This window comes from Bufo gargarizans, chromosome 5 (assembly GCF_014858855.1).
Source record: "Bufo gargarizans isolate SCDJY-AF-19 chromosome 5, ASM1485885v1, whole genome shotgun sequence".
Lineage (NCBI taxonomy): Eukaryota > Metazoa > Chordata > Amphibia > Anura > Bufonidae > Bufo > Bufo gargarizans.
Genome location: NC_058084.1, coordinates 65,408,674 through 65,432,426, shown reverse-complemented (window position 1 = coordinate 65,432,426; position 23,753 = coordinate 65,408,674). Strand labels below are relative to the sequence as shown.

The 23,753-nt window shown below is 44.2% G+C and overlaps 1 protein-coding gene across 1 annotated transcript in view; it reads left to right on the top strand.

Moving 5' to 3' along the window:
• Window positions 1–23,753, top strand: part of STAU2 (staufen double-stranded RNA binding protein 2) — a 283,250-nt gene that overhangs the window by 98,432 nt on the left and 161,065 nt on the right. Inside the window, 3 exon segments of the mRNA XM_044294063.1 lie at window positions 3,075–3,234; window positions 4,746–4,850; window positions 19,110–19,322. Coding sequence (XP_044149998.1) covers window positions 3,075–3,234; window positions 4,746–4,850; window positions 19,110–19,322 — 478 coding nt within the window.

Genomic DNA, 23,753 nt, shown 5'->3' with positions numbered 1-23,753 from the left:
TGCTCGGCTGCAATACCAAGCACAGCCACTATACAATGTACAGCACTGTGCTTGGTAAGCTGTGAGGAGGCCAATCGGTGGGGGTCCTGGGAGTCAGACCTAATACTGATGACCTATATTGAGGATATGAAAATCCCAGAGAGCCCGTTTTAAGGGTTATTGAAAACCTGAAACTCTTGGGGCACTTTCACATTAGCGTTATTATTTTCCTTCGCTGAGTTCCATCCTAGGGGCTCAATACCGGAAAAAAACTGATCAGTTTTATCCTAATGCATTCTGAATGGAGAGCAATCCGTTCAGGATGCATCAGGATGTCTTTAATTCAGTCACTGTACGGTTCTTGGACGGATAAAATTATCGCAGCATGCTGCTTTTTTTTTCGCCGTCCAGAATTACGCAACAGTTGCCGGAATGCCGGATTGAAATGCATTAATGCCGGATCCGGCCCTAAGTGTTCTGGAAAAACTGATCCGGTTTTGCGGTCTGCGCATGCGCAGATTTTTTAAAATGCAAAAAAGATAAATACGGGATCAGTTTTTCCGGATGACAACTGGAGAGACGGATCCGGAATGGCAATACATTTGTGAGACTGATCCGCATCCAGATCAGTTTGCATACAGATTACCAGCGACGGAACTGCCTGCCGGAATCCAGCGGCGCTAGTGTGAACGTTCCCTTAAGAGGCAGACTCTGCCTTGCGCAGGAGATTTTAATGTATGCTACATAATGCCTTTAGTTTTAAATTTTCTGTTGCGATTTCTGATGCTGGACTTTTGCTATATTTCTGCATAGTTCCTCTCATTTTATCTAAATAACGGTTAAAGGGGGCAGGCATGTGATGCCACAGAGGTAGCAGTGGAGACAGGCGAGCAATGAAGACATCATCAAGATTTCTGGAAGTATTTTGGATTAATTTGTTAGACCCAGTTTTTGTGGCATTTTTAAGTGATCAGACAGCACCGATACCTACATAGATATCTGTAGGTCGTTTACAAAAGTGGGAACATCATTTTTATTTTATTTATTTTTTAATACATTTTTGATTGCCCAAAGAAAGAAGTTTACTCCAGTATGGAAATCAAATTACAAGTGCCTCAGGGGCAGTCCCAAACTCAGAAAATGTTCCATGTCTCATTGGTAAACCCTGCCTAACCTCTCCCCCTTGGCCATGATTGACAACCCCAGCCTACGGTGGCATAATTCGTTTTTGTCTTGAGACCTTGCGCATGCACCATTCGTTGCCTGTCCATTAGGTGCATTTAACAGTGATATCGCCCAAGCTAGTGCAGGTAATCGGGCCCGAACGAGAGATGTTGGGCAGGGTTTACCAGTGAAATCGGAGCTGTCAGTCACCTGACAGACGAGTGGGATACCATGATTTAGTGTAGGGAAAATATATGTGTTATGAGGACCCAGTACCATAGTAGTAAAGTATTAGGGCTGTATGCAATTTCAGCCTCTTGATATACACAATCTGTGTTCCATGGCAGGAAGTGGAGATCCTAATAGTTGGGACGTTAAAGCACAAAGTATAATTTAAACTTGGAGAAATTCTCATTATAATACCATGAAATTAAGCTAAACGTGGATGTTTCTTTTTATAACACCATGTAGATTTTAGATCTAATATTTTGTGTTTTTTTTTATTATTTATTCTTTATCAGTTGGGCTCCATTTTTCTGCTTCTAATATACTGCCATATACCGGGAGATTCTCTCAAAAGAGGTCCCGAATATTCTCTTGTAATTCCCGTTAGGATAGAAAGTTCTGAACAAAAAGAAAGTAAATATAGTACATACATACCTTGACATGTGTGCATTGATTGGATTACATGCGTTGCTGGACGTGAACTCAGTTTTCTGCCAGATACATTTCGACGCGGCGCTCCATGTTCCTGAATGTATCAGCAAGCATATTGAGGGGAGAATAGCAGCAATTTCAGGTTGGATGTTTTCCTTCAAATCTTCCACAGTGCCAGGCTTGTTCCAATATATATTTTCCTTCAGCATACCCCAAAGGAAGAAGTCTGGTGGTGTCAGATCTGTGACTGTTTAGGCCAAAGCCCCGTAAAAATAATTCTGTTGATGAAAAAGGACTTTTTTTCTGGCATTCTCCATACCATCTTGCTGGAAGTGACCTTCTGTTATCTCATGATCATCCAACCGATTCATTAAATTGAAGCGCTGCTCAATACTGTATGCCGCCATTACCACCATCCTGATAAGCAGTTGAGTGAAGAGGTACATGAGTATGCACCTGAAAGTCGCAAACCGAGGTTAAGCATTGCGATGGCTTTCTGGCACCTTCCTCATGGCTCTGAGGCGGGGGCATCCCTGCTTGTTTGAAGCTCCCTGTACTGAGGAGCGTGTTGTACGTTGTTTCGTTCAGATTGCATTGTCCTGGTGAGAAATACTGAATATTTAGGACCTCTTTTGTGTGAATCCCCCTGTAGTTAAAATACAGAGTTGTGTAAAACCTTAGAAGCCTACTGTATCTATGACCTAAGGACATTTAAAACCTGAAGCAATTGTCCATCTATACTAGATGTCTTTTATTATGTATTTAAAATAGAGCACCAGAATTGTTTTATTCCACATAATGTGCTGATATATCTACAATTTATTTGATTAACCCCTTTTTGGCTTAATTATTAACTGTTCAGATCTCCACATTTTGATCTTGACAACCATTTTCGTAGATTTGTACATTTTTTACTTGTGTGCGGATTTTTTCAAGGTACGGTCTTCCTCCCACAGACAGGGAGGTGTTTAGTGGTTCTAATTAGGGATGAGCGAACCTCATAACGAAAACCGTACGGATCCGTTATGCAGCCCATAGACTTCTATTATGACAGAATAAATAACGGAATGCCTCTAAAGGTATTCCGTTATGCATTACGTCATGGAATTGCGTTATGGTCCGTGGTAACGAAATCCATAACGCAATTCAGCATATACCCAAACCTGAACACGAACTTCAAAATATGAAGTTCGCTCATCCCTAGTTATAATGACCAGTGCAGGCTATTGCAGTACAGTACTAAGCTCAATGTATTTTCTTCTTTTATATCATAGGTACCTTTGCCCAATGCTTAAGACTTTTTATGTTCAGCTAACTGTGGGAAACAGTGAATTTTATGGAGAAGGCAAAACTCGCCAGGCCGCAAGACACAATGCAGCACTGAAAGCTCTGCATGCCCTGAAGAATGAACCGATACCAGAGCGGTCCTCAGTGGTAAGTTCACTGTAGTTCTGACGCCAATTTATCTACTTGGGGAACTGATGGATACATTAAAGGGGTTCTCCGGGAATTTTCAAAATGAAAATACTTAAATATTCCTTTATTATAAATATATTCCTAAATTCCTTTCATTACCTATAATGGTTCATTTTTATCTGGGGAGCAATCATTAGGAGACATAAAATGGCCAACATCCTATTAGTACACAAAACCTGTCCTAATCACACAGCAGGACAGGTTACTTTACAACACTGAGGTAAAGATCTGCCTCATCCTGCTCTCTGCTCTACTTGTCGGGGATTATGATCCTGAATACAGATGATAAGATCTTCAGCTGAATCTCTGTAGGAATGGTTTCATGAGGAGACATGAAGTACAGAGAGGATGGACAGAACAGACTGTGGTAATGGAGACTGCATACAAGTGCTGCTACTCATTATCTACACCCCACCTCCTCTCTGTACTTCATGTCTCCTAATTAACTCATTCCTACAGAGATTCATCTGAAGATCATATTAAACTGTATTCAGGATCATAATCTCTGACAAGTATGAGAGGAAGATGGTGCAGCTCTTTAACTTGTCCTCCTGTGTGATTAGGACAGGTTTGGTGTGGACTAGTAGGATGGCGGCCATTTTATTTCTCCTGATGATTGCTCCCCGTACAAAACAAGCCATTATAACTAATGAAAGGTATCTAGGAATATATTTATAATGAAGTAATATTTAAGTATTTTCATTTTCTTAATTCCCGGAGAACCCCTTTTAATCCTACTTTTTAGAGGTTTAAAGGGTTTTCAGTGCAGTCTAACTTCCGACACCCACCAATCCTTTATCTATGTGTACAGTCTGTTAGCAATCTTTTTTAGGAAGCCCATAAACAATAAAGATAATTTCTGTACATAAATGTAATACATAACTTAAGTTTATTTGTATTTTGTGTGAGCTTGAACCTGGCTGGCCAATTGTCCTTTGGGGTTATTGTTCCATTAACAGGATGTGTCCATTAAAGGGACCCTCTGGTTCAAAAAAAATAAATCGCATACACTGGCAAAGGAACAGAACATTCAGCTGAAAATATGAAAAGGAAGTCACCAGGTGAGTGTTCTGTTCTTCTCCAGTTAGGACTCGTTCAGATGAACGTATGGCCTCTGTGCCTGTATTGCGGACCACAAATAGCGGTCCACAATACATAGTCACCGGCCGTTCGAACTCCGTTTTGCAGTGCGGACCCATTGACTTGAATCGTCACAACATGCGATGCCTTCACCTGCCAAATGCACATGTAACAGGTCAGACAGGTTCATAGGTACAAAACTGCTGACAGATGCCCTTTAAATCTTTTTTTTTTTTTTTGCCATTTCAGTGATTTGAGGGATTGACTTGCTGCCACAATACTGACGGAGGTCCTAACGGCAAATACAGCAATTTAATAAAGTGTATAGATGCAGGTTATATTTGTCTGTATCTCTTAAGTTTATTTTTGTATGTTTTTTGCAAATACAGAATGGGGAGGCAAGAAGCCCAGATGAAGATAAAGATGCCAACAAGTCAGAAATCAGTTTGGTGTTTGAAATTTCCTTGAAGCGTAACCTGCCCCTCAGCTTTGAGGTAAGACCCTGGTTATACACCCTTATGTCTGTCCACTGGAGACCCTGGTTATACACCCTTATGTCTGTCCACTGGAGACCCTGGTTATACACCCTTATGTCTGTGCACTGGAGACCCTGGTTATACACCCTTATGTCTGTACACTGGAGACCCTGGTTATACACCCTTATGTCTGTGCACTGGAGACCCTGGTTATACACCCTTATGTCTGTACACTGGAGACCCTGGTTATACACCCTTATGTCTGTACACTGGAGACCCTGGTTATACACCCTTATGTCTGTGCACTGGAGACCCTGGTTATACACCCTTATGTCTGTGCACTGGAGACCCTGGTTATACACCCTTATGTCTGTACACTGGAGACCCTGGTTATACACCCTTATGTCTGTGCACTGGAGACCCTGGTTATACACCCTTATGTCTGTGCACTGGAGACCCTGGTTATACACCCTTATGTCTGTACACTGGAGACCCTGGTTATACACCCTTATGTCTGTACACTGGAGACCCTGGTTATACACCCTTATGTCTGTGCACTGGAGACCCTGGTTATACACCCTTATGTCTGTGCACTGGAGACCCTGGTTATACACCCTTATGTCTGTGCACTGGAGACCCTGGTTATACACCCTTATGTCTGTGCACTGGAGACCCTCGTTATACACCCTTATGTCTGTCCACTGGAGACCCTGGTTATACACCCTTATGTCTGTACACTGGAGACCCTGGTTATACACCCTTATGTCTGTACACTGGAGACCCTGGTTATACACCCTTATGTCTGTGCACTGGAGACCCTGGTTATACACCCTTATGTCTGTCCACTGGAGACCCTGGTTATACACCCTTATGTCTGTGCACTGGAGACCCTGGTTATACACCCTTATGTCTGTGCACTGGAGACCCTGGTTAAACACCCTTATGTCTGTCCACTGGAGACCCTGGTTATACACCCTTATGTCTGTGCATTGGAGACCCTGGTTATACACCCTTATGTCTGTGCACTGGAGACCCTGGTTATACACCCTTATGTCTGTCCACTGGAGACCCTCGTTATACACCCTTATGTCTGTCCACTGGAGACCCTGGTTATACACCCGTATGTCTGTCCACTGGAGACCCTGGTTATACACCCGTATGTCTGTGCACTGGAGACCCTGGTTATACACCCTTATGTCTGTCCACTGGAGACCCTGGTTATACACCCTTATGTCTGTCCACTGGAGACCCTGGTTATACACCCTTATGTCTATGCATTGGAGACCCTGGTTATACACCCTTATGTCTGTGCACTGGAGACCCTGGTTATACACCCTTATGTCTGTGCACTGGAGACCCTGGTTATACACCCTTATGTCTGTGCACTGGAGACCCTGGTTATACACCCTTATGTCTGTGCACTGGAGACCCTGGTTATACACCCTTATGTCTGTGCACTGGAGACCCTGGTTATACATCCTTATGTCTATGCATTGGAGACCCTGGTTATACACCCTTATGTCTGTGCATTGGAGACCCTGGTTATACACCCTTATGTCTGTCCACTGGAGACCCTGGTTATACACCCTTATGTCTGTCCACTGGAGACCCTGGTTATACACCCTTATGTCTGTGCACTGGAGACCCTGGTTATACACCCTTATGTCTGTGCACTGGAGACCCTGGTTATACACCCTTATGTCTGTCCACTGGAGACCCTGGTTATACACCCTTATGTCTGTGCACTGGAGACCCTGGTTATACACCCTTATGTCTGTCCACTGGAGACCCTGGTTATACACCCATATGTCTGTCCACTGGAGACCCTGGTTATACACCCTTATGTCTGTTTACTGGAGACCCTGGTTATACACCCTTATGTCTGTCCACTGGAGACCCTGGTTATACACCCTTATGTCTGTCCACTGGAGACCCTGGTTATACACCCTTATGTCTGTGCACTGGAGACCCTGGTTATACACCCTTATATCTGTGCACTGGAGACCCTGGTTATACACCCGTATGTCTGTCCACTGGAGACCCTGGTTATACACCCGTATGTCTGTCCACTGGAGACCCTGGTTATACACCCTTATGTCTGTGCACTGGAGACCCTGGTTATACACCCTTATGTCTGTGCACTGGAGACCCTGGTTATACACCCTTATGTCTGTGCACTGGAGACCCTGGTTATACACCCTTATGTCTGTGCACTGGAGACCCTGGTTATACACCCTTATGTCTGTCCACTGGAGACCCTGGTTATACACCCTTATGTCTGTCCACTGGAGACCCTGGTTATATACCCTTATGTCTGTGCACTGGAGACCCTGGTTATACACCCTTATGTCTGTCCACTGGTGGGACGCAGCTTCCCTAACCTGCCTACGATTCCAGTCTGGTAACCCTGTCCAGGATCGTGCAATAAACCTCCGTGTAGCCATTACCTTTAGGCTATAAAGTGTAGGATGGTAATGTGTTAGAATTTATATCTGCATTAAATGTATAGGGCTTTCTGTCAAGACTCATTGATTATTCTTTTTAGTAGTATGCATATACCATGATGCAGATGTGGATGGAAGTTATGTTATGAAGCAATGATTCAGTATGTGTAATCAGCAAGAGAGGAGCAGCCGCTCATAAAACATTCCCAAGGAAAAATAGCTTTCTTGAAAAATCTGAATACACAACCTAAGCCATTGTGATGGTCACTGTCGTACTGCAGCCGCTGTTTTTACCTTTTTTAAGGAAATGTCACCAAAAAATGTTTCTAACAGATGGTAACACACATTATTTTCTTCTAATCTGTTTTTATTTTCTGATTGTAGATTTATTTATTCTATTTCCTGAATATGATTATGGGGGCAGCCATCTTGCCGGAGTTGTTCTTAAAAGCATTTAGAAAGCACTAAGAAAATAGCTTTACAGCTCCACGTGGTCCATAGACACAATGGACATGAGACCCTATTTTCTTACATGAAGCATGTTCTGTGACCTGCGCAGAGGTCCAAGGAAAGAATGGATAAGATGTGACAATCATCTATTGTGAATGGTGGATCCTGTCTTATCTGTCTAATCCTGTAATGATATCGCCTCTTTATATAGATAAGCAGATAACTGCAGTAAAGTGATCTGTGCAGACCAAGAAGTGACGCCTATTGTTAATTATTAGGCTACTTTCACACTGGCGTTTTGGCTTTCCGTTTGTGAGATCCGTTCAGGGCTCTCACACGCGGTCCAAAATGGTCATTAGGTCAGTTTTGCCCTAATGTATTCTGAATGGAAAATGATCCACTCCGCTTTGGAGGCGGACACCATTACGCTGCTTGCAGTGTTTTGGTGTCTGTCTAACAAAACAAAGCCAAAGAGATCCGTCCTGGCAGACAATGTAAGTCTATGGGGACGGATCAGTTTTCTATCACATAATATGGCACAATAGAAAACGGATCCGTCCTCCATTGACTTTCAATGGTGTTCAAGACGGATCCGTCTTGCCTATGTTAAAGATAATACAAACGGATCCGTTCAGAACGGATGCAGACGGTTATTTTATCTGAACGGATCCATTTGTGCAGATCCATGACAGATCTGCACCAAATGCGAGTGTGAAGGTAGCCTTCGACGTTGCGATCCTGCAGGTGATTGTCTGGAGAGCAGCGTTCCTTCCCAGCAATCATCTGCTCGCTAGCGGAGGAGACTGCTGCTATTATATGCAGAGATCTCCTCCACAGCATGAGGAGGAGCGATCGTTATGCCATCGCTCGTCCCTATACTGTGTAGTTATTTGCCGGCAGCAGATCGTGATTAGATAGCATGATCTCCCATCTGCAAATTGTGATCTTTCAGTAATGGGCAGCAGTATTACACTGCCAGATGATTGCTAACCAGCATTATACAAATTATTGTTGGTGATGATCTGGCAGAAAATCTGCCAGTGTAATACAAGGTTTATTAGTGGTCAGTGGAAAAACTGCAGGATCTTATGGTTATTGTTGAAATATAGATATTAACATGGAAAAAAATAACCGCATCAAAAATTCTTCAAAAATATGTTAAACATAAAAGCGTAATTTAAACACTAGGTCATTTTTAAAGGGATTCTGTCAGTAAGATTACGTATATAGAGCTGATTACATGTTATTGGAGGTCTCCTACAGCAGGTCACAAATATACCAGTATGTAACCTATGAATGCTGAAAACGATTTAATATACAGTACAGACCAAAAGTTTGGACACACCTTCTCATTCAAAGAGTTTTCTTTATTTTCATGACTATGAAAATTGTAGATTCACACTGAAGGCATCAAAACTATGAATTAACACATGTGGAATTATATGCATAACAAAAAAGTGTGAAACAACTGAACATATGTCATATTCTAGGTTCTTCAAAGTAGCCACCTTTTGCTTTGATTACTGCTTTGCACACTCTTGGCATTCTCTTGATGAGCTTCAAGAGGTAGTCACCTGAAATGGTTTTCACTTCACAGGTGTGCCCTGTCAGGTTTAATAAGTGGGATTTCTTGCCTTATAAATGGGGTTTGGACCATCAGTTGCGTTGTGGAGAAGTCAGGTGGATACACAGCTGATAGTCCTACTGAATAGACTGTTAGAATTTGTATTATGGCAAGAAAAAAGCAGCTAAGTAAAGAAAAACGAGTGGTCATCATTACTTTAAGAAATGAAGGTCAGTCAGTCCGAAAAATTGGGAAAACTTTGAAAGTGTCCCCAAGTGCAGTCACAAAAACCATCAAGCGCTACAAAGAAACTTACTCACATGCGGACCGCCCCAGGAAAGGAAGACCAAGAGTCACCTCTGCTGCGGAGGATAAGTTCATCCGAGTCACTAGCCTCAGAAATCGCAGGTTAACAGCAGCTCAGATTAGAGACCAGGTCAATGCCACACAGAGGTCTAGCAGCAGACACATCTCTAGAACAACTGTTAAGAGGAGACTGTGTGAATCAGGCCTTCATGGTAGAATATCTGCTAGGAAACCACTGCTAAGGACAGGCAACAAGCAGAAGAGACTTGTTTGGGCTAAAGAACACAAGGAATGGACATTAGACCAGTGGAAATCTGTGCTTTGGTCTGATGAGTCCAAATTTGAGATCTTTGGTTCCAACCACCGTATCTTTGTGCGACGCAGAAAAGGTGAACGGATGGACACTACATACCTGGTCCCACCGTGAAGCATGGAGGAGGAGGTGTGATGGTGTGGGGGTGCTTTGCTGGTGACACTGTTGGGGATTTATTCAAAATTGAAGGCATACTGAACCAGCATGGCTACCACAGCATCTTGCAGCGGCATGCTATTCCATCCGGTTTGCGTTTAGTTGGACCATCATTTATTTTTCAACAGGACAATGACCCCAAACACACCTCCAGGCTGTGTAAGGGCTATTTGACCATGAAGGAGCATGATGGGATGCTGCGCCAGATGACCTGGCCTCCACAGTCACCGGACCTGAACCCAATCGAGATGGTTTGGGGTGAGCTGGACCGCAGAGTGAAGGCAAAAGGGCCAACAAGTGCTAAGCATCTCTGGGAACTCCTTCAAGACTGTTGGAAGACCATTTCAGGTGACTAACTCTTGAAGCTCATCAAGAGAATGCCAAGAGTGTGCAAAGCAGTAATCAAAGCAAAAGGTGGCTACTTTAAAGAACGTAGAATATGACATATTTTCAGTTGTTTCACACTTTTTGTTATGTATATAATTCCACATGTGTTAATTCATAGTTTTGATGCCTTCAGTGTGAATCTACAATTTTCATAGTCATGAAAATAAAGAAAACTCTTTGACTGAGCAGGTGTGTCCAAACTTTTGGTCTGTACTGTACATGCAAATCACCCTGTGAAAAGAGCCCAAGGGGCCATCCTAACCGTTAAAGGAGCCCCTCATCCTAAAGTCCCCTCCTAGCTCCTCTGCCGTCACTCTGAGGCCGCATGTTTAATTGTCACCAAAGTGCCCGTGCAGTCTCCCATCCCTGTGCTGGCATCAGCCTCAAGGAATGAACTATGTATAAAGCTGGCGCATGCGCAGTTCGTTCCATTAGCCTGCACATTAGGGTGCATTCACACGACCGTTTGTATTTTGCAGTCCGCAGAACTCGGATCCGCAAAAACTACAGATGACGTCCGTGTTGCGTCTTTTTTTTTTTTTTTTTGATCCATTGTAACAATACCTTTTCATGTCTGCAAAACGGACAAGAATAGGACACATTCTTTTTTGTGGGACTATGGAATGGACATACGGATGCGGACCCATTGAAATGAATTTGCAAAAAAATGCAGATTGGATGCAGACTAAAATATGGTCGTGTGAATGGGGCCTAAGGCTTTGTGCAGTAGGCATCTGAGCCTTATGTTTGGCCTTTAGACCAGGAAAAACTCCTTTTGGCCTCCTGGGGTTGATGTACCTTTTTTCCGACTGCGCAGCTGACAAAGCCCAGCAGCATCCTCCAACAATCTGCTCAGGGGAAAGCCTAAATCAGGATTTGGAGGACACTAGGAATTAGCCAGGTTGGCGTCTTACTTTCAGAACTGAAACCTAAGGTCTCATGCACACAAGCTTTTTGGCCACAATAAAGTGCAGAATATGGGGCTGAAATCTGTGCTTTTAGTGGAGGACACATCTGATGGAGTATGTTATATTTTCATTAATTACGCTCCTTCACGTTAGCTCAGATTTACTAATGCGTCTAGAATCTGTCTAAAAAGTGTTGCAGTATGGCGCAACTAGGGCTTCTTCAGTTTGATTTGTTTAAAAAGGGGGTGTGGTTTAATAGGAGGGGTGTGGTTTTGTGGCTAAGTGGTCATGGCCTAAGATGTGGTGTTCTGCAGCACAACTCTGGTGTAAAATTCTACCTCAGCGTGTGCTTTCCGTTGCCGTATTGCGGACCGCAGCTCGACCACGGGGTGCACACGTTCGTGTGCAGGGGGCCTAAGCCAACTAGTAATTGGGGTACAGTTTGACAGAAGTGACACAGGTCTATACAGCCTATCTGAGTTTACGTCATCTTTGGGATTAGTAACTTTGCTCTAGTGTTCTTGCACGAAAAAAAAAAGTGTTTTTGAAAGGGCAGTGTTTTGTGGTTTTTTTTATATATTATTTGTAAAATAGCCAAGACGGATCCATCTTTAAAACCATTGTAAGTCAATGGGGGACGGATCAGTTTTTACTTGCAGCGTTATTCTCTCCGCGGTGGGGACGCAACCAAACGGAACGGAATGCATTCTGGTGCGTTCAGTGTTGATCCCATTGAATGGGGACAAAACAGAAGCATTTTCCCCTGTTATTGAGATCCTATGACTGATCTCAATAGCAGACAGGGATGTGATGGTAGCCTAAGACTACATTCACATCTGCGGCGGAGGCTCCGCTGTGATCACATTTGATGGGAGAAAGTCCTGTAAAAAATAACTGATGTCTGGCGGAACTGATGCTCAAAATAAGGCTACATGCACACGAACATCGTTCGTTTCCATTCCGTTTTTTTTTCTGGATAGGATGCGGACCCATTCATTTCAATGGGTCCGCTAAAAATTCGGACAGCACACGGTGTGCATAGCGGTGAATGCAGGGGTGGCTGCACATGTGAGGCTTGCTCTCCTTTAACTTTGGGGATCCATTCTTGAGATAGGAGAGGGTCCACCAGAGGTGTGACATATGGGATGGCTACTAATTTAGTATATTTAATTCCCTGTAATAGTTGTGGAGCGGTGTGTGTGGAAGGGCAAGGGGCCGTGAAAAAGACTTTATACAGGGCACCATGTAGCCTAAGACCTGCAGAATAACCCTTCAATTGATTACCAACCATCCTTAACCACAGCTCACACGCCAAACAGCGTCCACCTCAGTGACATTGCTGAGGTGGTCACACATGCTCAGTTCTATCCTTCAACTGCCAGCAGCCCTATTTACTATTAGAATCTGTGACAGTTACAGGGAAAGAGCTGCAGCAGAAAATACATGCCGCCTGAGCTGTGGCAGGGAGAGAGCTGCAGCTTAAAGCCCGAAAAGATTGTATCAGAGCCATTGGAGCAATGAATGGGGAGATCTCTGGATATATGTGAGGTACAGGGCTGGTTCTAGCTTTTTTAGAGATTGTGATGTATGATATGATGTCCAATTTTCATTTTTTACATTAATCATGGCATAACCCCTCTAAGCACACTACACAGACCCCTTAGGACAGCACATGGCACCCCTGTGGTTCATGAGATGCAATATGGTGTCACTGTTCTGCACAATATAGTGGGAGATATACAGTACAGAAAAAGGCATCTAATGGAGCGAACCACAAATTGTTCCCATTAGTTTCCATATGAACCTGAAGACTCTGAGACAGACATTCATTGTGGCCCCATAGACCTGTCTGTACGACTCCGTGCCTCTGTGGGGCCATAACATTGCTCATCGACTATGAGCCTGGAGTTACTGCAGTGGAGCTGGGCCTTAATGTAGTAGGAAATTAATAAGAAAGTGATTAATTAGACTACACAGGTTAAAGTAAAATGGAAGCGGCCAAACTTGGCTGCAGTTTGTATGATTTATGATGACATTTCAATGAATCAAACAGCATTAATGAGGTCACTAATGGCATCCTGTTTCAAGCCAATTTGTATTACCGGTTTATCTATCAGCACAAAACCTGCCAAGATTCATCTTCTAGGCCAATGTCCAATTCTGTATCAGCCAAAAGGATTCTTAATCAGGCAACGCCGCAGATCACACCTTTGTAGATGACGTAATGTTGTCTCAAGAAGTCCTTCACCTATAGGCGGAAATTGTAGTTTTGAAGCAAAATGTATTTATTTACCATAGTAAAAGCCGCACCATTGGACTAAGTAGAATGAAAATAAACTGTCGAAACACATTTCAGAAGTGCGTTCACTGCTGCCAGTGTCCGACTGTGCAGGGACACCCCCCCCCGGGTCATACCCACCTGGGACTTTATTGCGGGCTTCTGGCAATTCATTTCTATTTTCTAGCAGGGATAATAAATGAATGGCACAACACAGTGTGTTGGAAAGCAGAATGACAACCTAAATGCCAGTCTTAGTATTTTCGCTTATATTTTTATTTATTTATAGAAAACTACCAATAGTATTTGAAAGTATATTGCACTTCCTAGCATATAGCACACCTGTTGGTAACAATATGACATAGGACTGAGGAGGTGACAACTGTATGCAAAAGGATCCATTTACACAGCTGGTTTATTTTAGTGGGAGGTAGGACTGAGGATCACAGAGCGGCGACTTAGCAAATCTAACTATATGTAACCCAGTCCAGGGCTACATAGTGCTGCCTAACACAACGCAAAACATACCTTAGTATCATGTGCATTTCCGAAGAGCAGAAAATTTAATTTGATCTATATCCTAACAGCAAAAATAAATGGTGACTATTCGCTACTGATTCTGCTGGATCTCTCTGCAGTGTTTGATACTGTAGACCATAAACTCCTCCTCACCATGCTCCACTCAATTGGCCTTAAGGACACTGCTCTCTCTTGGTTCTCTTCCTAACTCTCTGGTCGCTCCTTTAGTGTATCATTCCATGGCTCTTCTTCTCCTCTTCCTCTTGATGTTGGCGTTCCTGAGGGCTCAGTACTAGGTCCTCTAATCTTTTCCCTCTATACAGCCCCCATCAAACAGACTATTAGTAGATTTGGCTTTTGATACCACCTCTGTGCTGATGACATCCAACTATGCACTTCATTCCCTGACATCACCCCTGCTTTACTCCAAAACACCAGTAATTGTCTGCCAGCTGTCTCTAACATCATGTCCTCTCTGTAGCTAAAACTGAACCTCTCAAAAACAGAACTTCTTGTCTTTCCCTCATCTACTTACCCACCTAAACTTGATATTTCAATTTCAGTCTGCAGTACTATCATATCTGCTGTGCAGCATGCCCACTGTCTTGGGGCCATATTTGACTCTGATATTTCCTTTGTTCCCCATATTCAATCGCTTACACGCTCTTCCCCCTTCAGTCTTTTCTAAATACTGCAGCCAGGCTCATCTATCCATCCAACCGCTACACTGATGCTACTAGTCTATGCCAGTCACTTCACTGGTTGCCCATCTACCACAGAATACAATTCAAACTTCTCACCCTCACCCACAAAGCTCTGCACAGTGCCGCACCTCCATATATCTCCTCCCTCATCTCCATCTACCACCCTACTCGTGCTCTCCGTTCTGTTAGCGACCTAAGACTAATAACCTCCATAATTCGTACCTCTCACTCCCGTCTTCAAGACTTTTCTTGAGCTGCACCTACTTTTTGGAATACTCTTCCCCGGAATACTAGGTCAATCCACAACTTCTCCACCTTCAAACGTGCCTTAAAAACACATATTTTCAGACAGGCTTATCAAGCTACCTAAAATGACTTTTCCCAGACTAAACCTTCCCCCACCAACTCCTCTGGCCTAAACCCTATCCTCTGGTAGTCCCAAACCCGAAGCAGATCGGCCGGCACCACTCCTGTCTGTTCAATAGTGGCTCAAATCCTACTTATCACAATCAACTACCTTATGTGTCACCCCCAATTCCTCATAGATTGTAAGCTCTTGCGAGCAGGGCCCTGACTCCTAGTGTTTCAGTTGCGTATTGTCCAGTTATTTTTGTTTTGTATATGAACCCTATGAACTTGTAAAGCGCTGCGGAATATGGTGGCGCTATATAAACAAATGTTGTTGTTGTTGTTATTATATGCAAAAATGGTCTCAAGGTGCCCAGCGGGGCATGCATGACTGTTATAGAAGCCTGGGCACACCTTCTGCTGGAGCCCAAGCCCTCCTCTTCACTTGTTCCCTGTACCTCCCCTTGCTCCATCCAGCCCACTCCCTCCACTGCGATGTCAGGACCCTCCTTCAACTCCGACTGGCTGGTGAGTATTGTCCTTCGGCGAAATCAACTGTCAGCGGTTGTGCATTGAATGTCTTGCAGTGGGCATCGGCCTCACCATAGTGCGCATTCGCTGAACCAGCCAGAGTTGAAGGAGCATCGGGACGTCACAGTGGAGGGGGGTGGGCTGGATGGAGCAAGGGTAGGTACAGGTAACAAGTGAAGAGGGCTTGGGCTCTGGCAGAAGGTGTGCCCGGGCTCCTATACCAGTTATGCATGCCCTGCTGGGCACCTTGAGGCCATGTTTGCATATAAAAGTTGCGTTTCTGCTCTTCAGAAATACACATAATCCTAAGAAAGTTATGTTTTGCGCTGTGTTAGGCAGCCTTATGTAGCCTTGGCATGGGTTACATATAGTAAGATTTTCTGACGGATTACCTTTTAAGCCACCTCTCTGCGATCCTCAGCGCTGTCACACGTTGAAATGAATGGGAGGAGAAACCACACGGCCACTGGCAAAATTTCAGTGCCGGTGTCTGCGCCAAAGTTCCACGGCAAAGGAAGCTATGTTTACACGCCCAAATTCTGGAATTTGAATGTTTTTTTTGTCCTTGTGTTTTAATTTTCTTTCTTTCCCCCTGGAATATGAGCAGGCTACATTTTTGCATCTCTCCCATGCTGCACCTTTAAATATTTTTAGTTGCAATTAGGGATGAGCGAACCCGAACTTTACAGGTTCAGTGTTCAGGCAGTGGAGGAATCCCATTATGGATTCTATGACTGAATGCAAAGCGGAAGCCTGTAAAAGGCATTCCGTTTTGATCCGTTACAATAAGTTTGTAGCCAAGCATAACGGATCAGTCTGGTTTCCGTTATGCAGGATGAAAAACAAAGTCCTCTTAAAGGCTTCTGTTTTGAATTCCGTTATAAGAGAATCCATAAAGGGATTCCTCCACTGCCCAAACGCCGATTCTGTAAAGTTTGGTTTTGCTCATCCATAGTTACAATCTATAAGTGTCCTGTGAAAGCCTTCAGTATTTTCACTCAGGTGTTATCCTCAGTGGTAGCCTTGGGGGCATTGTGTGTACTTGCCAGTTTCCTGGAATCTTTTTCTGTTCTCTGTCTTTTTCTTGTCTTCACTGACGTGACATTGTGACAATTTCTAAGAAGAGGGGGCAGAGAATAAGCTTTCCTGCTCCTTACACTGCGAAAGAGATTCATACAGTCCCCTTCCAACCTGGTGACTTCATTGCTTACGTATAATCCAACCTGATTCACCCTGATATTTAAATGTCTGGCTATTGGTCCCTTACCAGTTTCTACTAGTAAGGCTACTTTCACACTAGCGTTCGATCGGATCCGTTCTGAACGGATCCGATCATAATAATGCAGACGGAGGCTCCGTTCAGAACGGATCCGTCTGCATTATTTTAGCATATAACAGCTAAGTGTGAAAATAGCCTCGTACGGATCCGTCCAGACTTTCAATGTAAAGTCAATGGGGGACGGATCCGCCTGAAGATTGAGCCATATTGTGGCATCTTCAAACGGATCCGTCCCCATTGACTTACATTGTAAGTCTGGACGGATCCGCACGCCTCCGCACGGCCAGGCGGACACCCGAACGCTGCAAGCAGCGTTCAGGTGTCCGCCTGCTGAGCGGAGCGGAGGCTGAACGCCGCCAGACTGATGCAGTCTGAGCGGATCCGCTCCATTCAGACTGCATCAGGGCTGGACGGCTGCGTTCGGGTCCGCTCGTGAGCCCCTTCAAACGGAGCTCACGAGCGGACCGACGAACGCTAGTGTGAAAGTAGCCTTAAAGATATCTTCACATTAAAGGGTTTTTTTCCGGGAGTAGACTGTTGATGTGCCGTCCTCGGGATAGCTCTTTCGTATCTGATCGGTGAGGTTCCAGCTCCAAGCACCCTTGCCGATCAGCTATGTGAAGAGGCCGTGGCGCTATGTTGAGCACTGCGGCCTCTTCCTGGCCCAGTGATATGACGTTCATCACATGGCCTAGGTGCAGCTCGGTCCCATCCCGTTGTAATACCAAGATCCAGAGAATGGGTGTCCCGTTCTCCTGTTCTGATGGAGAGGCAGGTCTCACATACGCCCTGCCCCCCCATTCATTCTCTGTGGGACCACCAGAAATAGCTGTGCACTATACTCATGTACGGCCTGTTATTCCATAAGAACGGTGAAACGGGGCCCTGGTTCTTGGGATTACAGTTAGTTGGAAGAGTTGTCATCTATGCTTTTATATGCAAAGGCATCCACCAAATTTTTGTATTTTCTTTTCTTTTTGCAGGGTGGTCTGTGGTAAAGTATGACATTGTATTCCTATATAGTGGCATGTGTCAGAGCCTGCCAGTTGAGCAATACTCCCATACGTTTGATGGAAGGCTTTAACGGGAAGTGATCAGGGCTTTAATCTACCAGGTTGGACATTTAGACATCGCACATATATATCCATCTAACAAAATTGTTGCGTTTTACTTACCCTAAGAGTTTTGTTCATGTGGTGTCTTTTACTGCTGGAATTTTGTTGTTTATTCTGTGCCTAAATTCCGGCGGCCACGCGATGTCCACCTCCCATGGTTTTCAGTGAAGTGCAATGCTGCCAATAGCACAAACAGTGATTTAAAGCCTACCTTGGTGCGGTATTCTGACCAAACCCGCTGTGTGGGCCAATGCTGGTAACTGGTCCACAGCATTCCAGATGAAAAACTGCACTAGAGGCAAAACGTGCCATGTGAACATACTATAAAAGTTGACATTGCTGGACGCCCATTTCTGATCTCACTGAATTAACTAATCCATGCGTATTTTTATTTGTATTTTTTTTGTAGGGTTGTGATGGATCCTGATAACTTAAAGGCATCCGTTAACAATTTTCAGTCTGAAGCAGTAATTTTTCTGGTTGGGCAAAACCCTTCACAAAATTCCTCTTCAGATACGAGGGGAGATTAGCAGCATCCGGAAATGCTGTTTGTGAGACGCATGTTCTCCAGTCATGTTAAATGCATTTAAAAGTGCAGTCATCTATTTGAAATGCGGTTCTTTTATTTTATAAATTGTGCTTTAGTTGGATGGTAAATTTTTGGCCAACATAAATGCACCCGCATTCAGTCATGAAGAGGGAGAATGCTGTCTGAACACTTGTAGACTTCCATCTGACCAGCACTGGTCCGACCACTGTAACCCATGCCATGTTGTCTAAGATTATAAAAAGTGCCCCCTCCCTAATCTAGCATTGGGGAGGGATAGTATATCCTGACTTTTAACATATATGCTATGAGTAAAAACTGACCTATGTGTAACTGATAGTTTATTGAACATCACAGGTTTCAATGTCGTCAACAATCGGATTTCTTCTTTAGGCTTCCTCACAATCCCTTCACGTTCTTTTCTCTAGGTGACTAAGGAGAGCGGCCCTCCGCACATGAAGAGCTTTGTTACAAAGGTGACGGTGGGCGAGTTCACTGCGGAAGGTGAGGGCAACAGTAAGAAGCTGGCAAAGAGACGGGCAGCTGCAGCTGTACTGCAAGAACTGAGAAAACTCCCTCCTCTCCCTGTGATTGAGAGACCAAGGCTTTACATAAAACGGCGCCCCAAAACCATAATTAAGGTATTTCCAATAAATTTACATGTGACTCAGAATATGTAAGACGCATACACTCATCTTCATAATCATAGTAGGGGGTATAGGTGTATGCCTCTGCATACTTTTAAAGTGGGGGATGGTGTCGGGAAAATTTGGCATTTCTGTTCCCTAAGGCCTCTTTCAGACGGGCGAGATTTCCACGCTGGTGTGATGCGTGAGGTGAACGCATTGCACCCCCACTGAATCTGGACCCATTCATTTCTATGGGGCTGTGCAGATGAGCGGTGATTTTCCCGCATCACTTCTGCGTTGCGTCAAAATCACAGCATGCTCCTCTTTGTTCGTTTTCCACGCAACGCAGGCCGCATAGAAGTGAATGGGGCTGCGTGAAAATCGCAAGCATCCGCAAGTAAGTGCGGATGCGGTTCGATTTTCACGCACGGTTGCTAGGAGACGAACGGGCTAGGGACCCAATGATTATTATTTCCCTTATAACATGGTTATAAGAGAAAATAATAGCATTCTAAATACAGAATGCATAGTACAATAGCGCTGGAGGGGTTAAAAAATAAATAAAATTATTTAACTCACCTTAATCCACTTGTTCGCGCAGCCCGGCTTCTCTTCTGTCTTCATCTGTGAGGAAAAGGACCTGTGGTGACGTCACTGCGCTCCTCACATTGTCCATCACATGATCTATCACCATGGTGAGGAATCATGTGACTGACCATGTGATGAGGTCCTTTTCCTACGGCACAGCAAAGATGAAGACAGAAGAGAAGCCGGGCTGCGCGAACAAGTGGATTAAGGTGAGTTAAATAATTTATTTTTATTTTTTTAACCCCTCCAGCCCTATTGTACTATGCATTCTGTATTCGGAATGCTATTATTTTCCCTTATAACCATGTTATAAGGGGAAATAACACAATCTACACAACCTTGAACCCAAACCTGAACTTCTGTGAAGAAGTTCGGGTCTGGGTACCACATTCAGTTTTTTTTATCATACGCGTGCAAAACACATTGCACCCGTGCGATAATAACTTAACAACGGAACGCAATCGCAGCAAAAATTGACTGCAATTGCGTACCTACTCGCGCGGGTTTGCGGCAATGCACCCCGGGAAGCATCCGGAGCCAAAACGTGACGCCCGTGTGAAAGAGGCCTAAGTAAAATTATGTCTGAGGGCTCCCATCATACCGCTAAGCTTTGCCAACGTCGGACCGCTAAGCTCTGCTTGCCCACTGGATCTCTGTGCAGCTGAACCGACATTGAATATAATGAGACTCTGCAGGGATTCGGCTGGACAAATACTGCTGCAAGTCAATTGGCTCTGGCAGTGTCGGGTAGTATCTGGCTATGCTGGATACAATGGGCCAGATTTATCATGACTCTGACAGCTCACTCCACTTTCACATATGGCTAAAGTCAGTTTTAGCCAAGTCAGATTTATGATTGGCTCTTTAAGACTGTAATAAATGTGGTTTGACGGTAGCGGTTTATTCGTCAGTAAGCAGCTTTACGAAAAAGTCGTACATCTTTACGAAAAAGTTGCACGTTTTTATGAAAAAGTCGCATGTTCTATTAAAAAGTCTCATAAAATGAGCATGGTCCTCACTGGAGTGAAATTGCGAGTTTTTAAATAGTCCCAATAGTAAATCTGTCTAGAGATTCATTTACATAAGAAAACACGCCCACTTTCAGAAAACTGGCGAGCATAGTGCAGAGCAGAAAAATTTGTGCGCAGTTTTAGCGTTTGGGACTTTTTGGGGGACTTTTTCACTCCATTATTCTGACCTGAGCTAATGATAAATCTGGCCCATTGTGTTCTGGCAGGCTGTTCCTAGTGTGAAACTAGCCTTAGTCTTTTTTCCCCCTTATCTCAGGAGCCCCAGTAGTTTGCTTAGTCTGCGTGTTGGTAAAGTGCGCCACACTCGTGAGTACAATGGACTTGTAACTATGAGCGACATGTGTTTTTTGTTTGTCCATTTAACATAATCCCTAATCACACCCGTAATTACCGTGTATTATGCTGCCCTTAAATAGGACACCTTATTCTCCTGGCAATTCTGCAATAAAAGCTAAACCTGGCTTTTAGATTTTCTTCTTTTTTTTTAGTACTCCTTCCATTAAAGCGGAGCTGTAAAGTATGAGAAATGTTTTTGAGACTTGCACATGTAGAATCAGTGTTTGGATAACAGATATTGCTGCAAAATGCTCCCCTTTGGATAAAATCTGCGTAAAGGGATGTTCCCTTTTCAGACATTCATGGCTGACATAGACATACCCTTCATATGTGGCGGCCAGAGGAGGCTGGGAAGTGGGCTGTGCTTTTTCCGTAACTTCCATAGATGTGATTGGGGGTTAAGGAAAGCACCGCAGGCTATGCAGTTTGATAACTTGGGTGCAAAGGAAACGGCATAGGTCACTGTGCCATGTGGTTTCCGTACTTCCCATTTACTTGTATGAGAGCAGTGGAAACTGCATAGTATAGCCTCCTCGGCTGATTCCGTAACTCCAGCCACATCTGACCCTCACATACAACGGGTAGGTCTGTCTGCCATGGGTGGCTGAGATGGGAAGACCCCTATAAGCTCTTATAGACCCAGTGATCAGTCTAAACCAGGGTTTCTCAACTCCGGTCCTCGGGACCCACCTACCAGTCTGGATTTGAGAATATCCCACAGAATGAATGCTTGTAGTAAGTACTGATGCATTGACACTAATTATATCACCTGCTCAATACTAAGGAAATCATGAAAACATGACTGGTAGGTGGGTCCCGAGGACCGGAGTTGAGAAACCCTGATCTAAACCGATATCTGCTCTAGTGGTCAGAATTCTTCATTCATGCTTATCATGACGGCGAGTCGGTGGCCGCAGGTCAGTTGCCATCTCTCTGTTGCACTATTTTCCTGACTTTTGATCGGAAGTGATAAACCGTCAGTGGTCTGGAAATGTTTCAGGCAGTAGTCTAAACTGCATTATGTGAAACTTCTGTGGGCACTTCTATTCGTATTACACGCTGGTGTTGGGAGCCGCACGTGAAACCCTTTCCTTGCTGTTTGCAATTTGATGGCTTCCTGTGGTTATCTGCTGGCCGCACATTGTCAGTGCACTCAGCAATGAGGTTTGTGTTGAGCTGAGATTCACGTGGTTTTCATTGTAGGACTCACCCGTCTCTTTTTCATTATATGTAATTGTAAGGATTTCATATTAACTACTGCTGGAATAGTGGAAAACATGAGTCTGCCGGACACAGCGGTACCTGAGATATGTCGGAACAAGTCTGTTGGAGATCCTCAAACACCAGTAACCATGACTAACCTGTTCCTGGTAAAAAGTGAAGCGGTATCACCTTGTTCTATGTCCCAAAAGGGAATATATGAACAGAAATGAACGATTACATATATATTTTTAACCCCTTAAGGATGATAGCCATACATGAACGGCGCAGCAGCAAGTAAGGCTGCTAAAACCAGTTACTTTGCCAAATTACACACTTACTGGTCAGGGACAGCCGCCATCTTAGCCAACAACAGTGGGAGATTGTACTCTCCCCCCCCCCTAAACCCCTCCCAGCCCCGATTATTGCGATTGGCCGGTCAACGCAGACTGGCAAATCAACAGCTTTCTCACTGTAAAAACCAGTGAGGGAGCTGCAGGGGGGCTCCAATGGGGATGATGTGTGCTGAAATGGACAGCACAAATCACTTTCAAGGCTAGTCAGTGGACACCAGTGTTTGGCCTGTATGCTGTACCAACCAATCACTAGAGAGGCTGGAGGAATTGGACGAAACTCTCAGCAGGCAGCCGTTCTAGTTTGTGAGTGCGTGCAAAGAGGTTCTGTGTGCCCCTTTGTGCTGTTGGCTGGCAGGCACTTGTGGTGCACCACCGCCTAATCCTGCTTTTTTGACAGTTTAAAAAAAATATTGAATTTCTGGAGCTGCTGCAGTATTCATTGAGCTTATTGTACATTTGCCTCGTTTCCAGACTCCTGCTCCCTAAGGCTAAATGCACACGATCAGGATTGCTTGCGGATTTGCAGGTGGAAAATCCGCACTGTAGGTCATGTATATTGTTTTCTATGAGAATTTGAAATTCTCCATGCACACGATGCAGATTTTTTCGCTCGGATTTTGACCAGATTTTCTTCATTTACTTAGTAAAATCCGCACCAAATCCGCACCAATTGATGTGGATTGACCGCACAGATTTTCCTGCGAACACCTGCGGATTTCAGTGCGGATTCTCCGCACATAAATCCTGAACGTGTGCAAGGCCCCTTTCACGCGAGTGAGAATGCAGCGCGGGTGCAATGCGTGACGTGAACGCATTGTACCCGCACTGAATCCAGACCCATTAATTTCAATGGGGCTGCGTAGATAAGCGTTGTCTTTCACGCATCACTTCGTGATCGCAGCATGTTCTGTATTCTGCGTTTTTGACGCAAC